This window comes from Pungitius pungitius, chromosome 12 (assembly GCF_949316345.1).
Source record: "Pungitius pungitius chromosome 12, fPunPun2.1, whole genome shotgun sequence".
Taxonomy (NCBI): domain Eukaryota; kingdom Metazoa; phylum Chordata; class Actinopteri; order Perciformes; family Gasterosteidae; genus Pungitius; species Pungitius pungitius.
Window position 1 is genome coordinate 10,218,387 of NC_084911.1, and position 22,168 is coordinate 10,240,554.

General features: G+C 47.2%; 3 protein-coding genes across 5 annotated transcripts; 1 reads left to right on the forward strand and 2 right to left on the reverse strand.

Annotated features, from left to right (window-relative positions):
* Positions 1–11: 11 nt before the first annotated feature.
* Positions 12–3,961, reverse strand: adap2 (ArfGAP with dual PH domains 2). Its single transcript, XM_037476461.2, has 11 exons — positions 3,774–3,961; positions 3,301–3,425; positions 3,072–3,163; positions 2,866–2,954; positions 2,581–2,693; positions 2,047–2,196; positions 1,881–1,964; positions 1,617–1,679; positions 1,330–1,407; positions 1,006–1,234; positions 12–818 (listed from the first exon to the last, which is right to left on the reverse strand). Exons 1-11 carry the CDS (start codon positions 3,859–3,861, stop codon positions 796–798), a joined length of 1,134 nt encoding a protein of 377 aa, XP_037332358.1. The 5' UTR covers positions 3,862–3,961; the 3' UTR covers positions 12–795.
* A 478-nt stretch (positions 3,962–4,439) lies between these two features.
* On the reverse strand, positions 4,440–14,829 carry atad5a (ATPase family AAA domain containing 5a). Of its 2 annotated transcripts, none has more exons than XM_037475338.2 (22): positions 14,432–14,829; positions 14,130–14,193; positions 12,270–14,032; positions 11,762–11,840; positions 11,485–11,640; positions 10,804–10,927; positions 10,464–10,715; positions 9,819–9,967; positions 9,494–9,650; positions 9,107–9,406; positions 8,899–8,995; positions 8,654–8,736; positions 8,435–8,571; positions 8,163–8,340; positions 7,888–8,055; positions 7,586–7,798; positions 7,426–7,490; positions 7,114–7,303; positions 6,840–6,976; positions 5,893–6,731; positions 5,631–5,789; positions 4,440–5,502 (listed from the first exon to the last, which is right to left on the reverse strand). In XM_037475338.2, the coding sequence occupies exons 2-22, from the start codon at positions 14,178–14,180 to the stop codon at positions 5,424–5,426; spliced, it is 5,376 nt and encodes a 1,791-aa protein (XP_037331235.2). In that variant the 5' UTR covers positions 14,181–14,193; positions 14,432–14,829; the 3' UTR covers positions 4,440–5,423. The 2 variants fall into 2 exon arrangements, with proteins under 2 accessions (XP_037331235.2, XP_037331234.2); XM_037475337.2 differs by having other exon boundaries at positions 8,151–8,340.
* A 757-nt stretch (positions 14,830–15,586) lies between these two features.
* LOC119219877 (far upstream element-binding protein 2-like) lies at positions 15,587–22,112 on the forward strand. 2 transcript variants are annotated; one of them, XM_037475345.2, is made up of 18 exons: positions 15,587–15,911; positions 16,556–16,670; positions 16,801–16,860; positions 17,053–17,089; positions 17,245–17,297; positions 17,429–17,500; positions 17,621–17,678; positions 18,013–18,184; positions 18,318–18,416; positions 18,500–18,598; positions 18,710–18,812; positions 19,307–19,428; positions 19,559–19,852; positions 19,939–20,054; positions 20,321–20,409; positions 20,752–20,958; positions 21,271–21,476; positions 21,582–22,112. In XM_037475345.2, exons 1-18 carry the CDS (start codon positions 15,783–15,785, stop codon positions 21,588–21,590), a joined length of 2,040 nt encoding a protein of 679 aa, XP_037331242.1. In that variant the 5' UTR covers positions 15,587–15,782; the 3' UTR covers positions 21,591–22,112. The 2 variants fall into 2 exon arrangements, with proteins under 2 accessions (XP_037331242.1, XP_062422278.1); XM_062566294.1 differs by lacking the exons at positions 20,752–20,958; positions 21,271–21,476; positions 21,582–22,112 and adding an exon at positions 20,674–20,708.
* The last annotated feature ends 56 nt before the right edge of the window (positions 22,113–22,168 follow it).

Genomic DNA, 22,168 nt, shown 5'->3' on the forward strand with positions numbered 1-22,168 from the left:
TTCATTTTTAAATCTATTGTTATTACATGTTATATTACAAGTAGAGGAACTGCATTAAAATGATAGATAAACCACAATAAATCATCAAAGCAGGACGGAACAGGCTTATTTCCCTTTCACAATATTAGAAGAGAAATAACAATAAATTGATTTTTTTTAAAAGCTTAATTTCCCCGTGATCATGTTGGCTTTATGGACAGCACCTTGCTTGTTTTTTTTATATTTATAGTGTGATCAATGTAATATTAATCTATTCTAACATTTTATTTTAAAGAATTGGCCATAATGAAGCTGATTATGATACCTTACAAACAAACTATCTGAGATAACATAAAATATTCCGAGGTCAGATTCCCACATTTTAGGACACCAAAAATGAAAATACTAACATTTTACTACAGTATTCATTGCATTACTGAAAAATAAAAAAGTAAGAACATTAGGAAAATGGCATAATCCATAATAATAATTCTCTGACAGCGTAACAGTGTTGATCTTGTACTTGTATTTTTGGTCATAAAAGTGGATTTCACACAACGATGAAGTGTTTTCAGAGATCTACCATCAGTTCCGGTGTCAGTTGAAGTCGGAAGCTGAAAGTCTACACTCCGTACTCTGGCCCAGAGAACCGTCCAGAGGCTTTACCACAACAACAAGATGAGTTAGTTCTGGTGGAGTGCTGTGACAACAGGCGACTGCTCCTCACTGGTGATCCAACAGTTCATTCACATGTGACTTCAAGCGCTGAGGTCTTCTCCCCGCCATCCTGTCGCCTCTCCTCTCCGTTGTTTCTCTTTAATAACTAATATTGGATTCAACTGGAATGACAAACAAGGAGTATTAGTTCGAGGTCATACACAGTTTAATATCAAAAAACTACCTTAAACATGAGTCCAGTTGGAACTGAAGCCCGCCACCAGCAGAAATTTCCCAATCCAACCCTCCTACCATCCCCCCACTGCACTGTGCGTTGTTGAGCGCTCTCATCCCCCCAGCCATGCTTACTGGTGTAATCCTGCGGGGCCATGGGCCTGGAGAGCACCTGTCTCAGGGCGTCCAGCCACTCTTTCTGCTCTCTCTCCTGCTCGCACATGAAGACATATTGGCGGCGGGGCGTGCCCACTGCGACGCCGCACTTCCACTTGTTCCCCCGAGCATGCATTTGATCGCACTCCTCGGCAGAGTAACCCTTGCTCTCTGTGCCGATGAAAATGACCCCCAACTCCTCGGCGTCCTACGCTCACAGGCGTGAAAAGACATTCAAACACAGCGGTGGTTAAAGAGTCGCAAACACAATCGCAGCTTTCAGTTAGAAGGAGAAGTCCTCACCAGTTGTCCTTTGAAGTACAGCAACTTCCTGTTTTGAGAGTCCAAAGTAAACCATCTTTTTTTGAAAGGCTCCTTCCGCTGTTAAAAATCACACACAATCCGTCACATGAAAAATGACGGTTTGATTTGAAACATTTTCTGCTCGATATCCCGTCAATTCTTCTGTCGTTCCCATTCTATAGACACATGATATTTAAGTTGTGTTTGTGTGTGAGAGGAAATGTGAAAGGAAATCATGCAAAACATGCCTCTGCGTATGTTTAACCTTTTGTCCTGCTTTAACTTACCGACGGCCCCGTCTTTTCCATGTATCCCTCTTTGAGGTAGTTTCTTGTTATCTTTGGTATCAGCTGACAGAGAGGTGTAAAAGTGTACACAAGTGTTATGCTTGAAAACGCAAAAGAAAAAAGAGGCTTCTCACTACTGTTGATTCTAAAGAAAAGGGAACGTTCACACTCAATAAGCTGCTATTTTTTTAATTATTTAGAGTGCATCAGCAGGTAGAAATCATTCAGTCGTTTGGTTTGGTTTTGAGAGGTTTCGATGCTTACTTCTTCGTCACGTCCTGTCGGGTACGCGGCCTTCAGGTAGGCATAGCGAGCTCCACGAATGGCGTTGAACCATGTCACTATTTCCTAGAGTTAAAAAAGAAGAAAGCCTCAGCTTCTCCACAGTCCCTCGCCATGACAATCGGATCTATCCATCGTGCAGACCTACCTCGCCGCTCTCGTGATAAACAAAGAGGTTCCTGGTGTGGTTGCCGTCTTGGAAGGTGATCTGCAGCCCGTGAGGATGACCAATCTTCTCCTGTTGAAAGGTGATGTTCAGGTCCTTGATGGGGATTACAGCTTTTGGGCCTTTGGACTCCTGGATCAGATACACAGCACATCAGAGTTTGTAGAATGATGCAACAACTGGATTTAATGCAGCGGTGCACTCAAGTTGTCTCAGCAGTGGCATGGTTAGGTAAGGCAATGCTGGTCGGTCAGTCTGACACTTTGGTCTCCTCTGAAACGGCTCAAAAACTGCTACGATGGCCAAAACGTTTGTCCAATAGTACTATAAAATCACATAAACGGTTTGATTTGTCGCATGTGAAAGTAAAGTGACATCAAGCACTTCAGCAAGGATTTGTCGTTTATTCGTCTTGTATTTTGTATTTTACATGCCACAACTAGATACAAAAGGCCAGTCGCATGTGCAGCTCATCCACTTGTGTAGTTGTGTGTGGTTGAGCTACTGGGAACTCACATTTTCCTTGTTGTAGTAGGTCAGGGTGAATTCCCGATCTGACAGCACAAACTTCCTCTTTAGAAACTGGGCGTTGTCTTTACCTTTCTTCCACAGCATGCCCTCATAGAAACCTGTTGTCACATCCAAAAAAATATACTGAGTCGCTGCAATGCCACGTTTTGCAAACCAGATTTCACTTCCCGGCCGTCGTGTTTGCAAAGAACAGGTTTTTCTTGCGGCACTACGTCAGCGCCACAAGGGGAGACTGATGAAGCTTGTGTCGGATAACAGTGGAAACATCACCTGCGGTGTATGAAACAGGGGGATATTTGGTTTCTCCTGTGAATTCCTTCCGTTCATATTTTGCAAGAATCCATTGCTCTCTCAAGACTCTGCAGTTCAAAAAGCAAAGACAAAGATTATTCTCTGTAATCATTGTGGCATTTCTCTTTGAGCAAACACAATGTTCAACCCACGGACCTTTTTCTGAAGAATGTCCTCATACTTACGCGCAGTCCTTTTCCCGGGGCCGATAGTAGTACACAGGAACAGCCTTCTCATACAGAGCTCTGGCGCTGTCATTGCCTTTGGACTTCATGAACTTCCCAGATTTCCCCCCCCCCCCCCCCAAAAAAAAGAACAGGTGTGAAGATCACACATGAAGATCGCACACCGGCACGGTGTAGTAGTCCCTTCAACCTGAAGAAATAGCAATGATAACAAAAGTGGGGACCATACCTCCACATGTTCATCCTCCCATAAGTCCAGCTTTATGGATTTGACCCGGCTGGACAGGCCGCGATGGATCCCGGAGCAGGTCAGACACACAAAAACACCCAGTTTGTAGGACGCCCACTCTGGGTCTGAGGTGTAAACGAGCAGGTGGGATCTGCATTAAACACTTTGCAGAGACAGAATGTCCCAGAAAACGCCTCACATACCTATCCAGCACAGGCAGACGCCTGTGCTGGATAGGTAGTGTTACAGTACAAAAAAGGCTTGGACACACTTTCTCATTTAATTGAATGAGAAAATGTGTCCAAACCTTTGACTGAATAAAACGCAATTTAGGAATATACAAAAGTGCACTTTAAGTTTCAACCGAAATTGTACACGAGGACGAAAGCGCGTATTCCTGTGTCTTAAAAATGTCTTAAATAAACAATGCAATGTTAATAAATAAATACAGCACATTAACACACATCTCGTACCCGGAGCTCCGCAGTCTGCGCACCGACTGTTGGCCGCCAGCTTCAAAAGCTCCTGCAACTCATTCTGGTTCCTCGAAAAGTTCGACATGTTGGAACGAATCTCCTTCAACGAAGGATAATCCGGAGGTTTTAAAAAATAAACATGGTGGTCACATTGTTTCACGAAAAGCGAAATGAAAACTGGAATTGGCGACAGGTTCGTATTTTTACCGCGGTGACAAGGGGCCTTTACTTCGAAAAACAAAGTTGGACCCGCATGTTATTCCGGTGTGCGCGTGCTTATGAGGAAGTACGGTAAAAGCGTGTAGCGACTGAGCTCAAAATAAGAGACTTCCGGTACATTCGTTTTATAATCCAGTCATTAACTCTTTATCATAGATTAATTACCAATCTGTGGGGAAATTATTCTAACTATGGACTATGTTCACTTAAATTGTTCAGCTAGTTAATGTGATTTGAAATTAGCTCATGCAGATTTTCAAAGGCTTTCATTTTGAAATCGTACATTACATTAGAATACTGTCTGAGCTGAAGGATACTTGACTTTTTGTGCTCAACTTTTGAACATAATTTAGCCTTCAGATCATTGAATTACCGTTTCATTTAAAATGAAATCCTAAATTAGAAGGAAATTGGGTCATGAAATACTTTTAAAAAGGGGTTTTATTGAGATTTGACATAAAAATGATGGTATTTAAATGGAATTTAAAGGGCAACTGGTCACTTCAATTTTATCAAGTGTACCGTCATTATAAATAATTGATTTCAAGTAGTTCATCTATGATACAGACTTGACTCACTTATTATATGAACGTGGCACGTCTTTGACGTCTCAAACTGATCCACCAGGTGTAGGACATGCTTCAAGCACTGCAAAAAGACATTTCCAGTCCCACCACAAAAATACCATCCACCCTACAATTAAGTAACTCAGGAATGAGGATAGAAAGTACTCACGCATACAAAAGGTAAGCCTATTTCTTTATTTAGTTGTTATAAACCTTTATTTGGTCACAACTGATGCCCACTGTGAATCATGTGTAGATGTTGAAGACAGAAAAAAAGATCAATTGAAAAATGGAATAACCCTCCCTATGAAGGGGATTTAGGGCTGATGAATAGAGCCGATCTGCCGGACTTCTAAAAGATTCTGAGGGCATCTACACTGGGCCATGTGGTGAATGAAAGCGTACACAAACACTGACAGTGTTCACAAATTCTATTTTACAGGTCAACCTCTTATATTAAATCATGCTCCTCAAAATACATTTCTACGAGATAAAATCACTGCGAGAGCAAACCAAATTGATAAGTGGCTTTGACGCACAAAAACAAAAAAGATACACTCAGCTTTATATTACAAAAATCATATAGAGTAGATCCATGTTTAGTGCATTCTTTGAAAAGCGCCATATGATGAATGAGCCAGCGCTTGAGGTGGTTTTCAGGTGAAAATACCGTCGGTATTCAGTCATTTCTGTCTCAGAAGAGATAAAAAACAAAGTCACACTCAGCTCGGACCAGCTCGTTGTCCCGTCGAGAGAAAACGGCGGCATACGATGTTCATCCTGGTGCCACAGCACCGACTGAGAAATTGTTCCTTCTCCCAGAAGGCGCGGACTGTAGAGGTGTCATGAAGACCCGCGTGGATCAGGGGAAGTCTTCGGCCAGCTGCTGGTGAGTGCTCTTATCCAGACCCAGGTGGATGCCGTCGAGGTAGTGCAGGAACCTGGAGGAGGAAAAAATAACGTTTTCTATGGACTCATTTCATTCAGGTTTAACCAATTTATTTTCAACCCGGGTGTCAAAACAAAGACTCACATCGTCATGCCTGTGATTGACCAAAGCAGCGCTCACCTCCGTTTCACCTTGCCTTGCTCCTTGAGCTGCTCCGACCTGCAGATGGTGCGAAGGGCCGGCAGGTAGTCCACAGCAGCCGCCGATCTGTTGGCCGGCGTGCCAAACACTCCTCTGAGCGCCAGGCTCTCCATCACCTCCCTCCTCCACCGCACCAGCCTGCAACGCATCGACACACCTTTCTTTGCACCGGTTCAAACCCAACAAGAACAAGATCTACTTTCTGCCATTAGGCTGACGGTGTTTGCGTGAGAAGACTCACTGTGGCTGACAGCCACCGTCCTGGGTGAAGCTGGAAGCTTCGCGATGAGCTGCCACGGGGAGGGCGAGTTCCGACGCAGCCTCCCGTCTCGCCTCCCCCTCCAGCTGCCCCGCGTTCTTCCAGGCCGCCGCCACCGAAACCCGGCACTGGTGGAAGCTCAGCGCCTCCACGGCGGCCGGGATCTCTGAGGCGATGCACTCTGCTCCATCCCGGCACAACCAGCCGTCGGTGGCCTCCCTCGCCTCATCCGTCATCCCGTCCTTCAGCAACGCGCCGACCGGCGGCAGCCTCCCCAGACTGTCGCGCGCGGCCGGATGGACCATCAGAGAAGAGTCCATGTAGGACATATTGTCGAAAAAGTCAGCTATTGATTGCAGGCACTGGGAGACCGGGAGGCTCTTTAGCCGCTCCTCGGGGGTCAGCGGCTTCCTCTTTGCCGCCGGCCGGACAGAAGTCTCTCCGCGGTCGTTCTCCGCCCGAGGAGCGGCGCGCGGCTTGCTGATGGAGAGAAAGCCGTCTTCTGAGTCAGAGTCAGAGTGCGGTTCATCCGGGTGGAGCGAAACGTGCCGCTTCTTGCTCTTCCTCATTCTGTTGGACATTTTGATCGGACTGCTATCTTCAGAGCATTCTGCGGACTCCGCGGTGTGCCGCAGGCTGCTATGTGATGGCGGCTCTTTTGGATGCTGTTGCAAGGGAGGAACAGATTGCTCTGGCCTGAAGGTGCTCAGCCGCGTGAGTGGGAGGGGTAGGAGTGTCTCAAGGTTGGAGTAGAGCAGGTCCACTCCTCGCCGCTGGCCGTTGGACAGCAGCTCCAGGCACGACATCGCCTCCGCTGGACTCTGTTGACCAACGCACGCCGAGTCAGTAAAGCACAACGGGAACCAAGGAGCGACTCTGTGTGCGTGTCCTTAGTGTCAGCAGTGGGACGTAATAGATGAAGCGCTTACCCTGAGCCGCTCCCAGATGTCTCCCGTGGGCTCGACGTTCAGCAGACCCAGCATGCTCTCTGTGCAGCCAGTGTCACGAGGGGGGAGAGGGTCCGCGGCAGACGCCTCGTCAGCAGTCTCCGGCTTTAGATCGGTGTCTAAATGAGCGTGTAAATGATCATTAGATTAAAAGTGTCCCTTTCTTAACGCAGCTACAAAGTGCTTTTAACGCGAGAGAAAGGTTTACAATATAAATAAAGCAAACGCGAGTGATTCCACCGGCTCATCTCCTCACCATGTCTGCCGGTGGGTGTCAGCGCTCTGGTTACACGGCGGCCTCCGGCGCTGCGAGTCCAGAACTGCAGCTGAAGCAGACTCTGCCGGATGTCACAGCCGTTGAGTCGGAGCAGAGAGCCGATGTCCGGCGGGTCGGTCCTCATGTCCTCCGTCAGACACAAAAGCCGCAGGAAGCTGCCGACATCCGACTGCACCGGAGGAGAAAAGAGAGGAGAGCGCAGGACGGGTCAGAACTGAGTCAACACGACTTTTGGAGATGGGTCTCTCTCCCACCTGATCGGCAGAGAAACATTTGCGAGGCCCCACTCACCACTGAGGGGGTTTTGAAAAGGATCTCTTCAAAGTTGCCGTCAAACATGGAGCTGAAAGCAGGATCTAAAAAAAAGAAGAAGAAGATAACAACCAATATTGAAATTAAACTCAAAAGACCAGAGAGACAATGTGAATAAACATGAGAGACGTCGACTCACCGCTGCTGGTGAGGACCACCGGCCTCTTCGTGGTCGTCATGAACGTCTTGATGGCGGCTAGAAACCCTGAGTCATCATCCAAGATGACGTCGACCTCTTCAAACAGGATGAGCGAGGTGGCCGTCTTCTTGCTCTGTTCTTCGCTGCTCTTCTCTTTGGGCTCTTTCTGCTTGTTGGCGCACTCGTTTGTTTGCATTGTTTTCTTGGAGGCAGCTACATGAAGAGAAAATAAATAGTAAAATACTTACTACCAGTGGAGGCTCGTGTAGGTAAACAACAACATATTCGATGAGGACAAGCACCTGTTTGTTCCTTCTTCTTAGAGATAGGCGTCTCCTTGGAGATGGGTTGACCCATTTTGAAGAAGTTGGCCAGAGAGGTGGGGGCCAGGCTCCCTCTTTTAGCACCTCGTGGCGACTGGGGAGGCTTCCTGGGAGAAGACACCACTCTACGAGGAGAGTATACCTTTCCTGGAAGATGAACAATACAACGTCAACATGCATTTAAACAAAAGCAGATCCTGCATCACACGCTATACTTATTGAATCAGGTCATAGGTCTTCACCCCGGGACGTACTGGGCGACGATCCGAGCCGGAGAGACCCGCCACTGCTGCTCGAGCCGTAGCTGTTGAAGTAGCTGGGTTTGTGGGCGTTGACGCCCTGGCTGTCCACCTGGTGAGACTGAGTGGCTTCCTTTAGCTGGGACAGAATCAGACGCCCGCTACGCTGGGACGAAGCGTTCACCTCGAACACCTGAAGGGGCGAGGAGTTAAGAGAGAAAGTCAGGAAAGGGGAGATGCTAATTTCCCCGCACAAATGTCAGTCATGGAGCGCGAGGCTTCGGTACCTTGAAGCCCAGCTCCTGGGCACAAGCGTAGACTGCAGCGGTCTTTCCTATTCCTGTAGGTCCGGTGATGAGCATCGTATTACACAACATGTCCTCTCCGTCCTGGAGGTCCTCTTCACCGCCGTCCCAGTCAGAGTCTGGGCACAAGGAGCCACCGTTCAGTCAAAGAAGTAGTTATAAAGAAGGGGGGTAAAGGTGATTATGTCTTAAGGCTCCCACCATTGCTGCCTTCCTCGTGTTTCTTGTCTTTTTGCTTTTTTCTCTCCTCGCGGTCTGCACGGAGTTTCCATTCCTTTAACCAGCTGTTCGAAAGGAAGAATACGTGAAACATTCGCCCAATTCTCCACAGCAATATGAGGTCATGCTGTCTGGACCAGCAGGGGAATCGAATCAGTTGTAAGGCGACCCGTTCTCGGCTCCTGTCTCCATACAGGGGATGTAAATGCAGTGTTTTGGTTGCTCACCTGTGCAGCCTCCTCACTGAGGCAGTGTTACCGACGATGTCGCTGGAGTGTTGCGGCTGATATTTGTCCGTCCATAGCACGTCTTCTCTCACCACATCTGGAGAGACAATCATTTTCTATCTTACTGTAATAGACGCCTGCTGGATGAACTTGTTTGTACCGCGAGCTCGTTGACTATCTTCTACAAAAAGCAAATGTGATACCTCACCTTTTCTCCCACTGTTCTCTAGTGAGGGTGAATCTATCAAAATCACAGAGTCATCATCCGATGGAACGGCAGCCGTTTGTACTGAAGGCCGAGCTTCCTCCTCGTCATCCTCCGGCCTCGACCTCCTCGTTCGTCTGGTGCGGCCCCGCTTCGCTGGCTCAGACTTTTCTTCGGCTGCACGGTTGGCCCGTTGCTTCTTGGCCACCTTCACAGGGACCCCCCCCTCGTCTTCCGCCCTCTTCCTCTTCCCTCCGACCGGTTCAGCCAGCAGCACGGTGCCCGGGACTATGGTTGGGGCTTCTGGTTACAGGGAGCAACAAGCAATGTTATTATTACATCACCACGTCCCCCTTTGTCTGAGAGCAGTGACCCGCCTGTCGGACCGACCTGAGGCAGCGCTTTGATGCTGCTGCTGGTGGTCGGCGCGTCTCTTCAGCAAGCGAGTGCTGAACATCTGGACGGGGAACGGAGGGTTGGAGGTGCCGACTTCCTCCATTAGAAGCTGCCGGACACTTTCAGAGATCTCCGCCCTCCAGCCAGAACCCTTCAAAAAAGAAGAAGAAAAAAGTACTTTTTATCAAGTATTGTGTGCTGCTGTTTCAGAAGCCTTAGAGAGCCTCTGTCTTTAGGAGGCTTTTTAATGGTACAACAGAGGGGATCGTGGCAGACAGCGGCGAGGGGTTGGTCTGCTAGACGTGGGACTTGGACATACCCGTTGAGGAAAGGCTCTTCGCTGTGGCTTGGTCTTCACACAAAGAGGGCCGGTAACCAACGGAGGCGAGCTGGATGTCGGGCAGCAAGGCTCCTTTAGATGACACAGTAACGAGGACCCAGGCCACAGTAGACTCCACAGAGGACAATCTGTCGATACACAACTAACTAAGTTATGCTTGAGCTCCTGTCTCGATTCACCTCCACCTACTCCATAATAACAATACATATACAAAGCAATTTTTTAAAGTAGCAATGTCGCAGGGTAGAAGTCCTACATTCGAAAATACATTTAAAAATGTACTCAAAGTACTGTGGATCATTTCACAAAAATATGAATATTTTATTTATTTAAGCCAAATATCATAATCCATTTTTTAAATGGCTACACAATTTCAAAAATTCTCCCCTGGATGAAGAGGACGGTCATTTTTTTTCTCTGCTGGGCCTGACTTGGCAGACAAACTATATTTATTTTATTTTTATTTTCACCTCCTTGCTACAGCAATGTTGCAGAATACTTGAGCCGGAAGGCACCGGGATCAATTAAGTCAATAATAATATCAACAACCTGGACATAGACAATAAAGTTTTCCCTAAAGTAAATGTAAATGGTTTTCTGAAAAATGATGTTGTGTAAGCTCACCGGGTGGCGGCTGCTCCACGTGAACAACGGGCTGGAAGGAGGCGCAGGAGAGGGAGTAAGCCTCCCTGCTCGCCGCCGTCCTCGCCATCTGCTTCTTGAAAGACTCGGGCAGGCCGCTCTTCAAGAACTCTTTGCGGGCTCTGAATTGCTCGTCGTCCTGGGAGGCTTCGGAGCTGCTGTCGTCAAAGATGGAGATCACGGCGGACGCCTTCCGAGCGGCCTTGTCTTGGCCCAGCGACGCCCCTTCGGAGGCTGTGAGAAAGGACACGCGGCGCTGTGAGGTTAGATTTTGACTGATGCTAAATCCGCGAGGGACGCTTTGGGAGCGGGCAAAGATCACCTGGGAACGCTTCGGTCTCCTTTCCAACAGATGCTCTTCCCAGAACTTCGTTTAGACTGCGCAAAGGCTTCTGGGTTTTACGCTTTCCTGATGCCAGCTGGTCATCCAGGCAGATGACAGCGTCCTGAAAAAGAAGTGAGGACACAACTTTTTGTACCAAAAAAAAAGTGCAAGATCATAAAAGGATTTTAGAAGAATCAGACATACTCCAGACATCTGTTATTACATAAAACTTTTTTAATGCTTTGTGGATCCATTAATAACTGACCAACCAGAGGGAAGGGACAACAGCGGTCCTCGCCACTGTGTGGACCGAGACGGACTCATTGAGACTTTGTCAAGGTCCCCTAATACATTTGCGTTGCGTCACACATAACTTATTTTAATCAACATTCATATCTGCTGTTCCTCTTTGAGCCACTTGAGGGAGGCTGAATGTTCTTGTTATTGCAATAATTTTAGTCCATTACAATGAGAACAAACTGTTGGTTTGTTTAAATATAAGAACTAAAGAACCTGTTAACTCTGCCTTAATGTCCTTATTTGGTGTAATTTCTAAAGTATTTAACGTGTGAATATGTTTTTAGGACTCCTTGCACAAGTTCAAATTCATAGCATCAAACGACATGCAAACCGCACTTTCTCAGTGACGAGTTATTCCTCTTATGCCTTTAACTGTACCTCGTCTTTATGGAGGCTCTTCTTGCCCAACTCGCCTCGTGACGAACGCCTCCCGTTGACCTGTTCCATCCCAGCCTTTTTTTTACTTTGTTGAATCACTCTGGCTTTCTCCACCAATTTCTTTGCCTGCTTCCTTTTTTTAGACTCATTAGTTGCCTGAAAAAAAGGAACAATTCTTTCATTACACTCTAAAATATGGTGTTCCTCATCAAATCAGTACATCATTTCATTCAGTAAATTTAGAATTTGTCTAATCTGTAATAAATATGATGCTTACTTTAGCAGCCAAAGAAGTGTTTATGCCACTTTCATGCTTGGTCGTGGAAAGATTTTTATGGACTTTAGTGAATTTGATCCTAATAAAAAAGAAATTATTGAATTAGAACATTAACAGGAACCATTACACAAACAAATTGAGACACACTAACTATTGGCAAGTTGATGCGTGCAAAATACTGTCTTGTATTTAATCCCATCCTTCATTCTGCGGTTTAAACTTTTTTAAAGATGTTGAAAAACTGTCAGAGAAAGTACTTTGAGATTGAATTGCATTAAGTTACCGACATCTGTTTCTAATATGTTGTCCATTGATATCAACAAAGGCACCCAAAATAAAAGAAAAAACTCGCTATTTTAGGAAATTAGTGAGTTGAATAAATGAAACCTAGAATGCAACATTGTAACAGTCATGTCTGCAGGACGGTTGAATTAGTCTACCCAAAATAAACTGTACGCATGCATCCAAAATGTTCTTCATAAGATGTGTAACTGGAGGACGGGGTCACCTGATCGGGCTTTCTTTTGTGTCAGGTGGGCACACCAGCTGTGCTACGAAGACCGTGCGTTTGGACTTGCGTATCTTTGGGGTGGACATCACTGCAGGGCTGGCGTTGGATGGAGAAACAGCAGCAGCCGGTGGAGCAGCAGAGTCCTTTGACCCGCTGCGTTTCCTGGTTTTTCGGACTGGGCTGGTTGGGGGGAGCTCAGGTGCTCGCCGGACTGCAGCTTCTCTCTTGGATCTCCGCACCCTTGGGATGGAGGGGGTTGATGTGGAGCCACCAGGAACCACCTCTCCTTCATCTTCAACCTCATCAACTGTTTCCACGGCTTCTGCCACATTAGCAGCTGCAGGTGGGGTAGCGATCGACTCTTTGTCTTGAGCTTTTTTTCTTCCTTTTCTCGCTGGTTTCTTTTTTACCGCTTTGTCTTCCCGAGCGGCAGCAGGGACTTGCTCAACAGAGGATGGAATAACAGAGTCTTCTTCAGCGACTTTGTCTGCATCATCCCCAGCCTTTTCTCCAGGTGGCCTCTGCTTGCTCTGGCTCTTGACAGGCTTGGTTTTGGCCCCCTCCGGACCCGGCTGCTTGAAGGCAGCCATGAACTGCTTCCGCTCTTCCTCCTTGCACTTGGGCACGGAATCACTCTCAAGCTCATCCAGCTCCAGGTCCTCCTCTAGAAGAACCACATTGGATTTGCGCCGGACGGTGTGACAAGGGGGAGAAAGTGACGGCACGGTCTCGAGGTGAGAAGACAACAAAGGGCCCGACGTCCTCTTTTTTCTGTTGAAGATGGAAGCCACTTTCCCCCCCACCATGGCCGCTTGATCTTTGGGTGAGATTACATGCACTTCAGCCTGGATGGTGATAGTTCGAGGGGAGACGTAAAAAGGTGACAATCCAGAACAAACATTTTGTTCGGCTTGAGGGCTGTGCAACTGGTCAGTGTCAATTTCGTCTGCCTTACTTTTGTCTTCTCTGTCCTGCTCACCATCACTGCTGCCTTGCCTCTGGCTGTGCACAAAATCTTCAAAAGAGATTGTGACTGTGCTGTTGTTTAACCTTGAGGCCTCATCCACATTGACCTCCATACTAACATCACATAAGGAGGTCTCTTTTTCTTTCTCCTCTGGTTCTGAATGCTTTGCCTTCCTTGAATTCCGGGTAACTGTTTTGACTTGTTTTGGTTTGTCTTTTGAAGGTACAATCGGAGATAATCCAATACCGCTCAGCTCTGGATTAAGTTGAACACCGTCCCCACATTTGTGACCACCCTCTTCCACCTGGTCAACACCGACATTCTTAATGGCAGTGACACATACCTCGGCACTAGGCTGGGTGACGGGGGCCGTGGCGTCACTGGCATGAGTCCCACAGCTGCCCATTGCTTCTGTTGCCAAGTCTCTATCATCGTGTGGCTTCTCTACAATCAGGCAGCTCGGCTCCTCGCCAAAGCTAAAGGTTTCAGCCTCCACAAGTTTTCTCGCAACTTTGCCGGCCTTTCTCCTCCGTTTCTGGGACTGCCGTGTAACGGCTGCCTCTGCACCACTGGGTTTTTCTGATGGCTCAGATGTCTCACACTTCTCTTTCAAAGGCTCAGGGGAGCTGGTCTTTACTTTAGAGGATGGTGCCTTCCGGCCAAAGTAGTCTGCAATGTTGTTGGAGCGAGGGGGAGAAAAGGGTTTCTCCACAGGCTTGGGCACAGGAGAGAAATAGTTTGTGATTGTCTTGACACAATGACTGCCACCATCTTTGCGAGATTTCTTGCAAGTCTGTAAAAAGGAGTGAAAATACATAATGAGTGAGTGAAAACATTTTGTAACAGCTACTGATTGCTATAAAAAGGTAGAATCAGTGTCATAAACATACCTCTGTGTCAAAGTCCTCAATGGCAGATGCCATAGCCACAACACCAGCCATAACTTTAAGGCACCTAAAGAAAAAGGAAACATTATGTCGATGAGGTCTGATAGCTGAGCAGACACTAAATACAGTTTTTATCCAAAAACATAACAAGAGTGTAACAAGAGTGTGAAAGGAGACTGTTGACAGCCCTGAAAGATAGGAAATGTTTACGCTACTCCTCTCTCGGCGCCTTGTAGCACTTAACGTTATAACGTTACAGCTGTTGTGCTTACGACTAATTAAGATAAAGCAAAACACTCACTCACCGATAAAAAAACGGAAGGTGTAACTTGCTACTTCAGAGACCTTTTCTTCTCTTCACTCCCCAGGGCGTGTGGCTAAACAACAGACGCAAAGTTCCCCGTGTGATGCGGACAGCAGTGTGGAGCCAGCAGCCATTCGAGTACGAGAGCAAAAACAACGAGCTAGCAGACTTCGGTAAAAGATGCTACTCTCACAGCAGCTACGCTCCTCGCGCGCCCCAGAAACGGCCCATACATGTCCACCACGGACGTATGAAGGCCGACTGGGAAACAAATAAACGTCACTAGGATATTCTCCGAATTGTTCTGGGGAGGACTTCAAAATGCATGTTTCTTGACTTTGTTGCTCTTTCAAAAACGCGCCAGACCGGTCGAGAAGGAAGAGCGCCAAATATACGTGACGTCCGTCATGACCGCGTTCCACCAATAGCAGGAGAGGAAACGGCCTCGGCGTCGCCTGACGTAGCCGGGCCAAAACAAAGATGGCGAGGGGTCTGAAATTGAACGGAAAAACTGACGACTGCCTCTGCTGGCCACGCCGAGACAATTCAACATATATGTCTCATTTTCCCAATCATCACAATATGAAATTACTTTACTGTATGTACATTATGTATACAGTATATCTTTATCTGTAAAAAAAATAGCTGTATTAAATGTTATTGTGTTAAATGCAGAGGCAATTTCTTGGATGTATACATGTCATCAAAACTATATGTAATGTATTGTATTATTAATATAGAAATTTAATGTAATGCTGATTTGGGTCCTGCATTGCTGTGACACATCTGGTTCAATTAACAAATTCAATTTGCAGTTCTGATAACCACATGTATTATTTAATCAATATCTTATTAAAATGAAGATACAACTTTATCTTTAGTAGGCCGTTATTTTACCATTTCTGTAAACATAATTCATATATATTTCTTCATTCTTATTTTTTTACTGACCCTTCACAACTGTCATTGGTTCAAGGATGGATGATCCATCGGTCTTGTTGGTTATTATTATTATTATTATTCCACAACCTTCTCCCGTAACATGTCGAAATAGTCGCATATGAATGCAACACCATCACATAGACAGCAAATAATGTTAAAACAAAAAAATGTTTCGTGTAAAATTAAATGTAGACAACACATGTATTCCTCCGCTGGCTTGTGTTTAAATAGGGACCATGTTAATACATAACAACGCAAAAAGCCAAACGCGGAAGCTCCTTCCCGGCCACCGTCGTCGGCTTCAATGTTGACCGGTTAGCTTTCATGACTTTCCTTCCTGTTGCCGCAGCACCGCCGGTTGTCTTTTCGGTGCCCTCTCATCATCCCTCGTCTTGTTTTCACCCGTCAACATGTCGGAGTACAACGAGGCGCCGTCGCCCGGATCCGGGGACCCTCTGTGCGGACAAGCGACTCTCGGGAACGGAGCAGGTGGCGCCAAGAAAGATGCGTTCGCGGACGCGGTGCAGAGGGCCCGGCAGGTGAGGAGCGCGTCTCTGCGGCTCGGAGCGAGCGAGCTAACCAGTTAGCTTCGGGGCTAACGTCGCTGACACGGGCTCGATACGTCACGCGAGGACGAATATCCGGAATTCGCGTGAATTGACCGTTGTTCGCGGTCGCGAGGTTTAAGTTGTGTTGTGTCGCTGCTTTTTTCGCTAGCTATCGACACTGTGCGCCTTGTCAAACCCCACAGCGAGAAATGGGTGGTCCAGACGCGACGAATTAAGCCAACTATTTGTTTAATTAACGTTGGAGTCTTTTATTAGACTGTGGACGTGGTCCAGAATAAAACCAATGCATTTAATAGCTCTTAAAACTACCCAACGTATAACAATGCCATAAAGAATAAGATAACGTTAATGTACACTCAACATTATGACATCCGTTCAATAACAAAAACACCTCACCATTATTAACAATAGTTAAGAAATTAATAGAATTTAAAGCCAAATCATCTATACTAAGAAATAGATTATTTAAATTATTTGTTGAAAATTCTTAAACATGTACTAAATATACACTATATGTGGCTCAGTCCAATCAGTAAGCGTTGTAGCCTGGGTTTTACAATCGATGTTTTTCTTGGCTCAATTGCCACGGTGAATTGTTTTTACTTGCGTTTCAGATTGCAGCTAAAATCGGGGGCGACGCAGGCCCCCCCATGAACAACAACAGCAACAACACCACCGCATCAGATGTCTTTGCATTCACTGCACAGAAACGACAGCTGGAGGATGCAGGTGCGTCTCCCTGATCTACCGACGCCTCATTTGTTTAAGCGTCTGTCAAATGAATGCACATTGAGTGTTACACACACACGCACACGCACACACGGTGGCTGAAGTTATCTGTTGTTTCCTCACCTGACAGACGAACCAGAGAGCAAGAAGCTGGCTGCAGAGAGCGACTTGGACTCTGCTAATGCGTTGTGTGAGTTCATCCCGCTATGTGACGCCCCGTTTAGTCTTTCCTTTGTGAAATTGGGCAGCAGAAACGGATTTACATTCTACATTTTGATAGCTGACTCTTTTTCATATACACTTCCAGTAGTGTTGTAGTCGTCTGTCCACTATGCTAATCCGTAATCCAAAACCTCTCACTTTTCTGATGTCCCTTTCTCAGCGATTGGTGCGCAGCTCGCTGCTCTTGCGCAACAAAGGTGAGACCTTTCAGTTGATTGTGTAGTATTAGACCTTTGCATGGTAGCAGTTGATGTAAACAGGTCTGTGATGAAAATGCAACTGGCAATAGTTCAGTGCCTGATCTGTTGCTTCTTTTTCCTTCATTGTCATCGTCGCTGTCTGATGGCGTCAGGCCCGCCTCAAGCACAGAGGAGTTCAGTGTACCAGACAGCATGGTGGGGCTGAGTGAGTGCAGCTTAACTGTTTCTGCACATTTTAAAGCTGCTCTGTGTCTGCAATGTAAGACACTGACGGATCCTTTATTGAAAAAGTGACCCCAAAAAACATGAGACACTTTGCTCTCTGTTGGACCACAGTTATTGGCCGTGGAGGTGAACAGATCAACAAGATTCAACAAGAGTCCGGTTGCAAGGTTCAGATAGCGCCAGGTACCATCACTTCTGTAAAGCCTTAACAGTTTTACATTTGTTCTATAGTTCAGTATTTATTTAGTTTTTAGATGTTGAACAAAAATGTCACAGACGAATGTTCTCCTTGTGTTTGTCCAGATAGCGGAGGCCTTCCAGATAGGTGCGTCTCTCTCACAGGTTCCCAAGACTCCATACAGTAAGTATTCCATCACACGTTATTATCAGACTGAATGGAGATAGACCTGTTGTCTCTTTTTGTGGAAGCATGAGAAGTTATTACCCTTTCAGTGGGTTGCCCTCTTCACTCGTGGTCCCCACAATCACAGAAGCGAGGACATATTTCAAATGTTTTTTAAAACAACGTTTGGCCAAATCAAACATTTTCTAAGTGCTGATTTGACGTGGGATTTTTTTGTGCCATTCTGTATATTTGTTTACCTACAATGACACTTATAACACGTACCAATATACATCTTAAAAATCATAATTTTGTAGAATGTGGACTAACTGGTAAGCTTTGCCCTGGCCAGGAATGCCAAGAGGCTGTTGGATGAGATCGTGTCCCGAGGGAGGGGAACACCCCCTTCCTCTTTTCACGAGTCCACCAACGGTCAGAACGGCTCGGTGCATGAGATGATGATCCCCGCTGGCAAGGCTGGCCTCGTCATTGGCAAGGGAGGAGAGACCATTAAGCAGCTGCAGGTATAGTAAATGGCTGTTCTGATTGGCAATCAAGGTACCGCTTTTAGTTTTGATAAGTGAAAAAGTAGATTGACGAATGTTTATATCCACAAAAAAGCAGACGTCCCTCATTTCCAACTGTGTGATATTGCAGGAGCGTGCGGGCGTGAAGATGATCCTGATCCAGGATGCCTCTCAGGGACCCAACGTAGACAAGCCGCTGCGCATCATCGGGGATCCTTACAAAGTCCAGGTGCATTTATGAAATCATCTCGTCAGCATAAATGTGATGTGCTGCGTTGCCATTTATTGTAATCATAAAGTTTCCCTGTTCAGCAAGCCCAGGAGATGGTGCAGGAGATTCTGAGGGAGCGAGACCACGGGGGCTTCAGTGACAGAAACGACTTTGGCTCCCGAATGGGAGGAGGCATGGATGTGAGTTTGTGGGTGTAACGGAGGGAGGGATGAGGAGGAGTAGACTTTAAGTGGGATTACTTGTCTAGGAACCAAATCAAAGTTTTTTGTAAGCATAAGTTTCCCACACAGATTCCCGTACCGAGACACTCGGTGGGTGTGGTCATCGGGCGAAACGGAGAGATGATCAAGAAAATCCAGAATGACGCCGGCGTGAGGATACAGTTCAAGCAAGGTGACTTTATCAGTTATATCACGTCAATGTCAAGACAACTTTAAAGTAAGATATCTGATGCCTCTTACACCAAGCAGAGTTTTTCCAGTTTGTTCGTACATAAAAGGTGTTTTATTGCCTCTATTGACTCAAGGTGCATTATAGAAAAAGATGTCAGAGTGTGCCTGCCAAACTCTTGCTTTACAAAGCAGAACGTTGTGTTAAGTGAGCAGGTGGCCTTTTTCCTTCTTCTTCTCCGTTCGGTCTCTCGCATCTCAACCTGTAGCCTCGCTGTCTCCCGCTGCTCACCCTCGATCCCCCTAAAACTGTCAGTGCCGTGTCAATGTGGTCTTAAATACTGTGTGCGTGCGTGTGTGTGTGTGTGTGTGTGAGAGAGAAGGAAGCTTTTGAAGCCTTCCTTTTGTTCATTAATTCTCAGAAGAAAACGTCCTCCCGCGGGATTAATGAAACTCAGATTATCAGAAGCCCAATGAATATCTCAATCTCTCTTACAGACGACGGTACCAGTCCAGAGAAAATCGCCCACGTCAGCGGCCCCCCAGACCGCTGCGAGCACGCCGCCCAGATCATCAACGAGCTGCTGCAGAGCATCAGGGTCAGGGAGGAGGGACAAGGGGTACGGCTCACCCCCCCAATGTCTAAAACTCGTGACCGATGTTTAGCTTTGACGCAAGTTGGCATCAGCTATTAAAATAACAAATGATGTAATAACACGGAGGCTGTCTCTCTCTTTCTCTCCGTCGCAGGGTCCCCCAGGGCCTCCGGGCATGCCTGCAGGCAACCGGGGCCGAGGCGGGGGACAAGGCAGTTGGGGGCCCCCCGGGGGCGAGCTGACCTTCTCTATTCCCGCGCACAAGTGTGGACTCGTGATCGGCCGAGGGGGAGAGAACGTCAAGTCCATCAACCAGCAGACGGGGGCCTTTGTGGAAATCTCTCGACAGCCGCCCCCCAACGGAGACCCCAACTTCAAGCTCTTCATCATTCGGGGCTCCCCGCAGCAGATCGACCACGCCAAGCAGCTCATCGAGGAGAAGATTGAGGCATTTCGCGTTCTTATTGTTTCTGGATACACGTAGTGAAGCTCGTGTTTGTTCTTCCAGAATTCACGTGTCGTTGTCTGTCACAGGGACCTTTGTGTCACGTTGGCCCCGGCCCGGGTGGACCAGGTCCTGCTGGTCCGATGGGTCCCTACACGCCCAACCCCTACAGCCCCGGACCGCCCGGCGCCCCCGGAGGCTCACAGTGAGTAGTGACAACTGATTGTATTGCTATAGGGGATAGTATGGGGGATAATTACTCTATTAATCCTGCAAGGGACAATTACAGATAGAAAATAGAATATCAGATTTACTTACTAAATTATACTGCAAATATTTAACCAAACAACTTTTTTGGCCAGAGAGGGTTCATTATAACGTCTTCTTGCAGTGGGAAGGGATGATCTCCTTCGAGTAGCAGGGCGATGATCCAGAGAGATTGAACAATGTCCCATTTATTTTTCCCCTCAGTGGTGGTCCTCCAGGTCCTCAGCAGTACACCCCTCCAGGGTGGAGCAACACCTTCCAGCAGTGGCAGCCCCAGGCACCCCATGACCCCAGTGAGTCACCAATGACTTTTCAGCCATCAATGTTTTATCTTTTGCCCATTTAAGCGCTTCAACCCCCGCTACGCTACTTTCGTTCCAGGCTATAGGTTTTAGTGTTTACGTGTCCCAGTCATTTCAGATGAGTAATTGCATTTCTTCTTCTAAGTCTGGGATGGTCAGCAGGAGTACTGATGGATGTGTTGTCATGAGATGCAGATGTCTTGACCTGAAGCTGTAGTGGCTAACCCTGTCTCTGTTTCCCCCCTGGTCTCCAAGCCCGGTCTCCAGGCCAGTAGCAGGGGCTCACCCTCACCCTATGAGGACCTCACACCCTCCACCCTGCATCTTTTCTAGGCAAGGCAGCAGCCAATGACCCCAACGCAGCCTGGGCAGCCTACTACGCTCAGTACTACCAGCAGCCATCGGGGGCTGTGGCGGCCCAGTACCCCGCCGACCCGGCTGGAAGTGCCCAAACTTCAGGGGACCAGAGCCAGCCTGCTCAGGCGCCGGGGGGCCAGCCGGACTACACCAAGGCCTGGGAGGAGTACTATAAGAAGATGGGTGAGGTTGCAAAAGAACACCACCTGTCGCTCTATTTGCGTGGTTTAGAGAGTCGATCCACTGAAAAAATGAATCGGCTGATGAATAAAAAGCCCAAACAATTTGATACATTGTCAGCAGAAAGAAAAGCACTTAAACACATTACATTAAACATGTTATAGGGTTAGGGTCAACCCAATGTTTTATTTAGCCTGAATTAGTGCATTCCATTCTAGTAGCAGCGTGTGCATAATCAATGAATGCAAGGATGCAACATCTCATCACTTTAATCCACAAACTAATGTAGTCATGTCTCTCGTCCCTCGCCTTCAGCCCAGGCCGGGGCCTCCGTCCCCGCGACGGCCGCTGCAGCGGCTCCGGGTGCGTCACCAGCAGCAGCAGGAGGGGGGGCAGCGTCCACGGCGGGAGGGCAGCCGGACTACAGCGCTGCCTGGGCTGAGTACTACAAGCAGCAGGCTGCGTACTACGGGCAGACGGGACAGGCCCCCGGCCAGCAGTCCACCCCCCAGCAAGGACAGGTTGGTACAGGGGCCTCTATCCAACCGAGCACACGTTAGGTGATCCTAAGAAGCCGGCCCTCTTCACACAAAGCACGTCCCTCCTTTCTATCGTTGGGGTTCCAGGCGCAGTGAGAGCTGGCGGCGGATGGCAGAGGCTTCGGGACACGGGACAAGGAAGACCACCTGGAGCTTGAGGGCCGGGATCTCGCCCGTTTTCAACTTCTTGTGAGAAGACATAAAAAAAAAAACACCGTCCACACCACCGGGATACTTTTTAAGAGAAATATGAACTGAACAAATGTTCTAGAGCTTTGCTGCTGAGGGGCGGGAGAAGGCGGATAATCCCTCCATGACAGGTGCACAGCTTCTCAGCGCATAGATATGTAGATATCTATATATATATACATATGCCATTATGAACATGGAAGCCTTGAAACGTGTACTTTATTATGGGGGTCTTGCCAACAAAGCTGTCTCATCTTCCTTTTATTAACTTCTTAAGACCCATTTTTATAGCACTTCATACCCTTGTGTTATATTTACTGAATTGCACATAGCTATTAGGACTATAATCATATTGTGTATCTGGTACAGGTTATACATACATCCTTTTTAAAGCTTATTTCATTTGCTCAATGTTGTGACTTAATTTTTTTACGAAGCAGACACTTTTCCCCCTCAGCTGAGGTTCGCATGGCGTTTTCAACTTG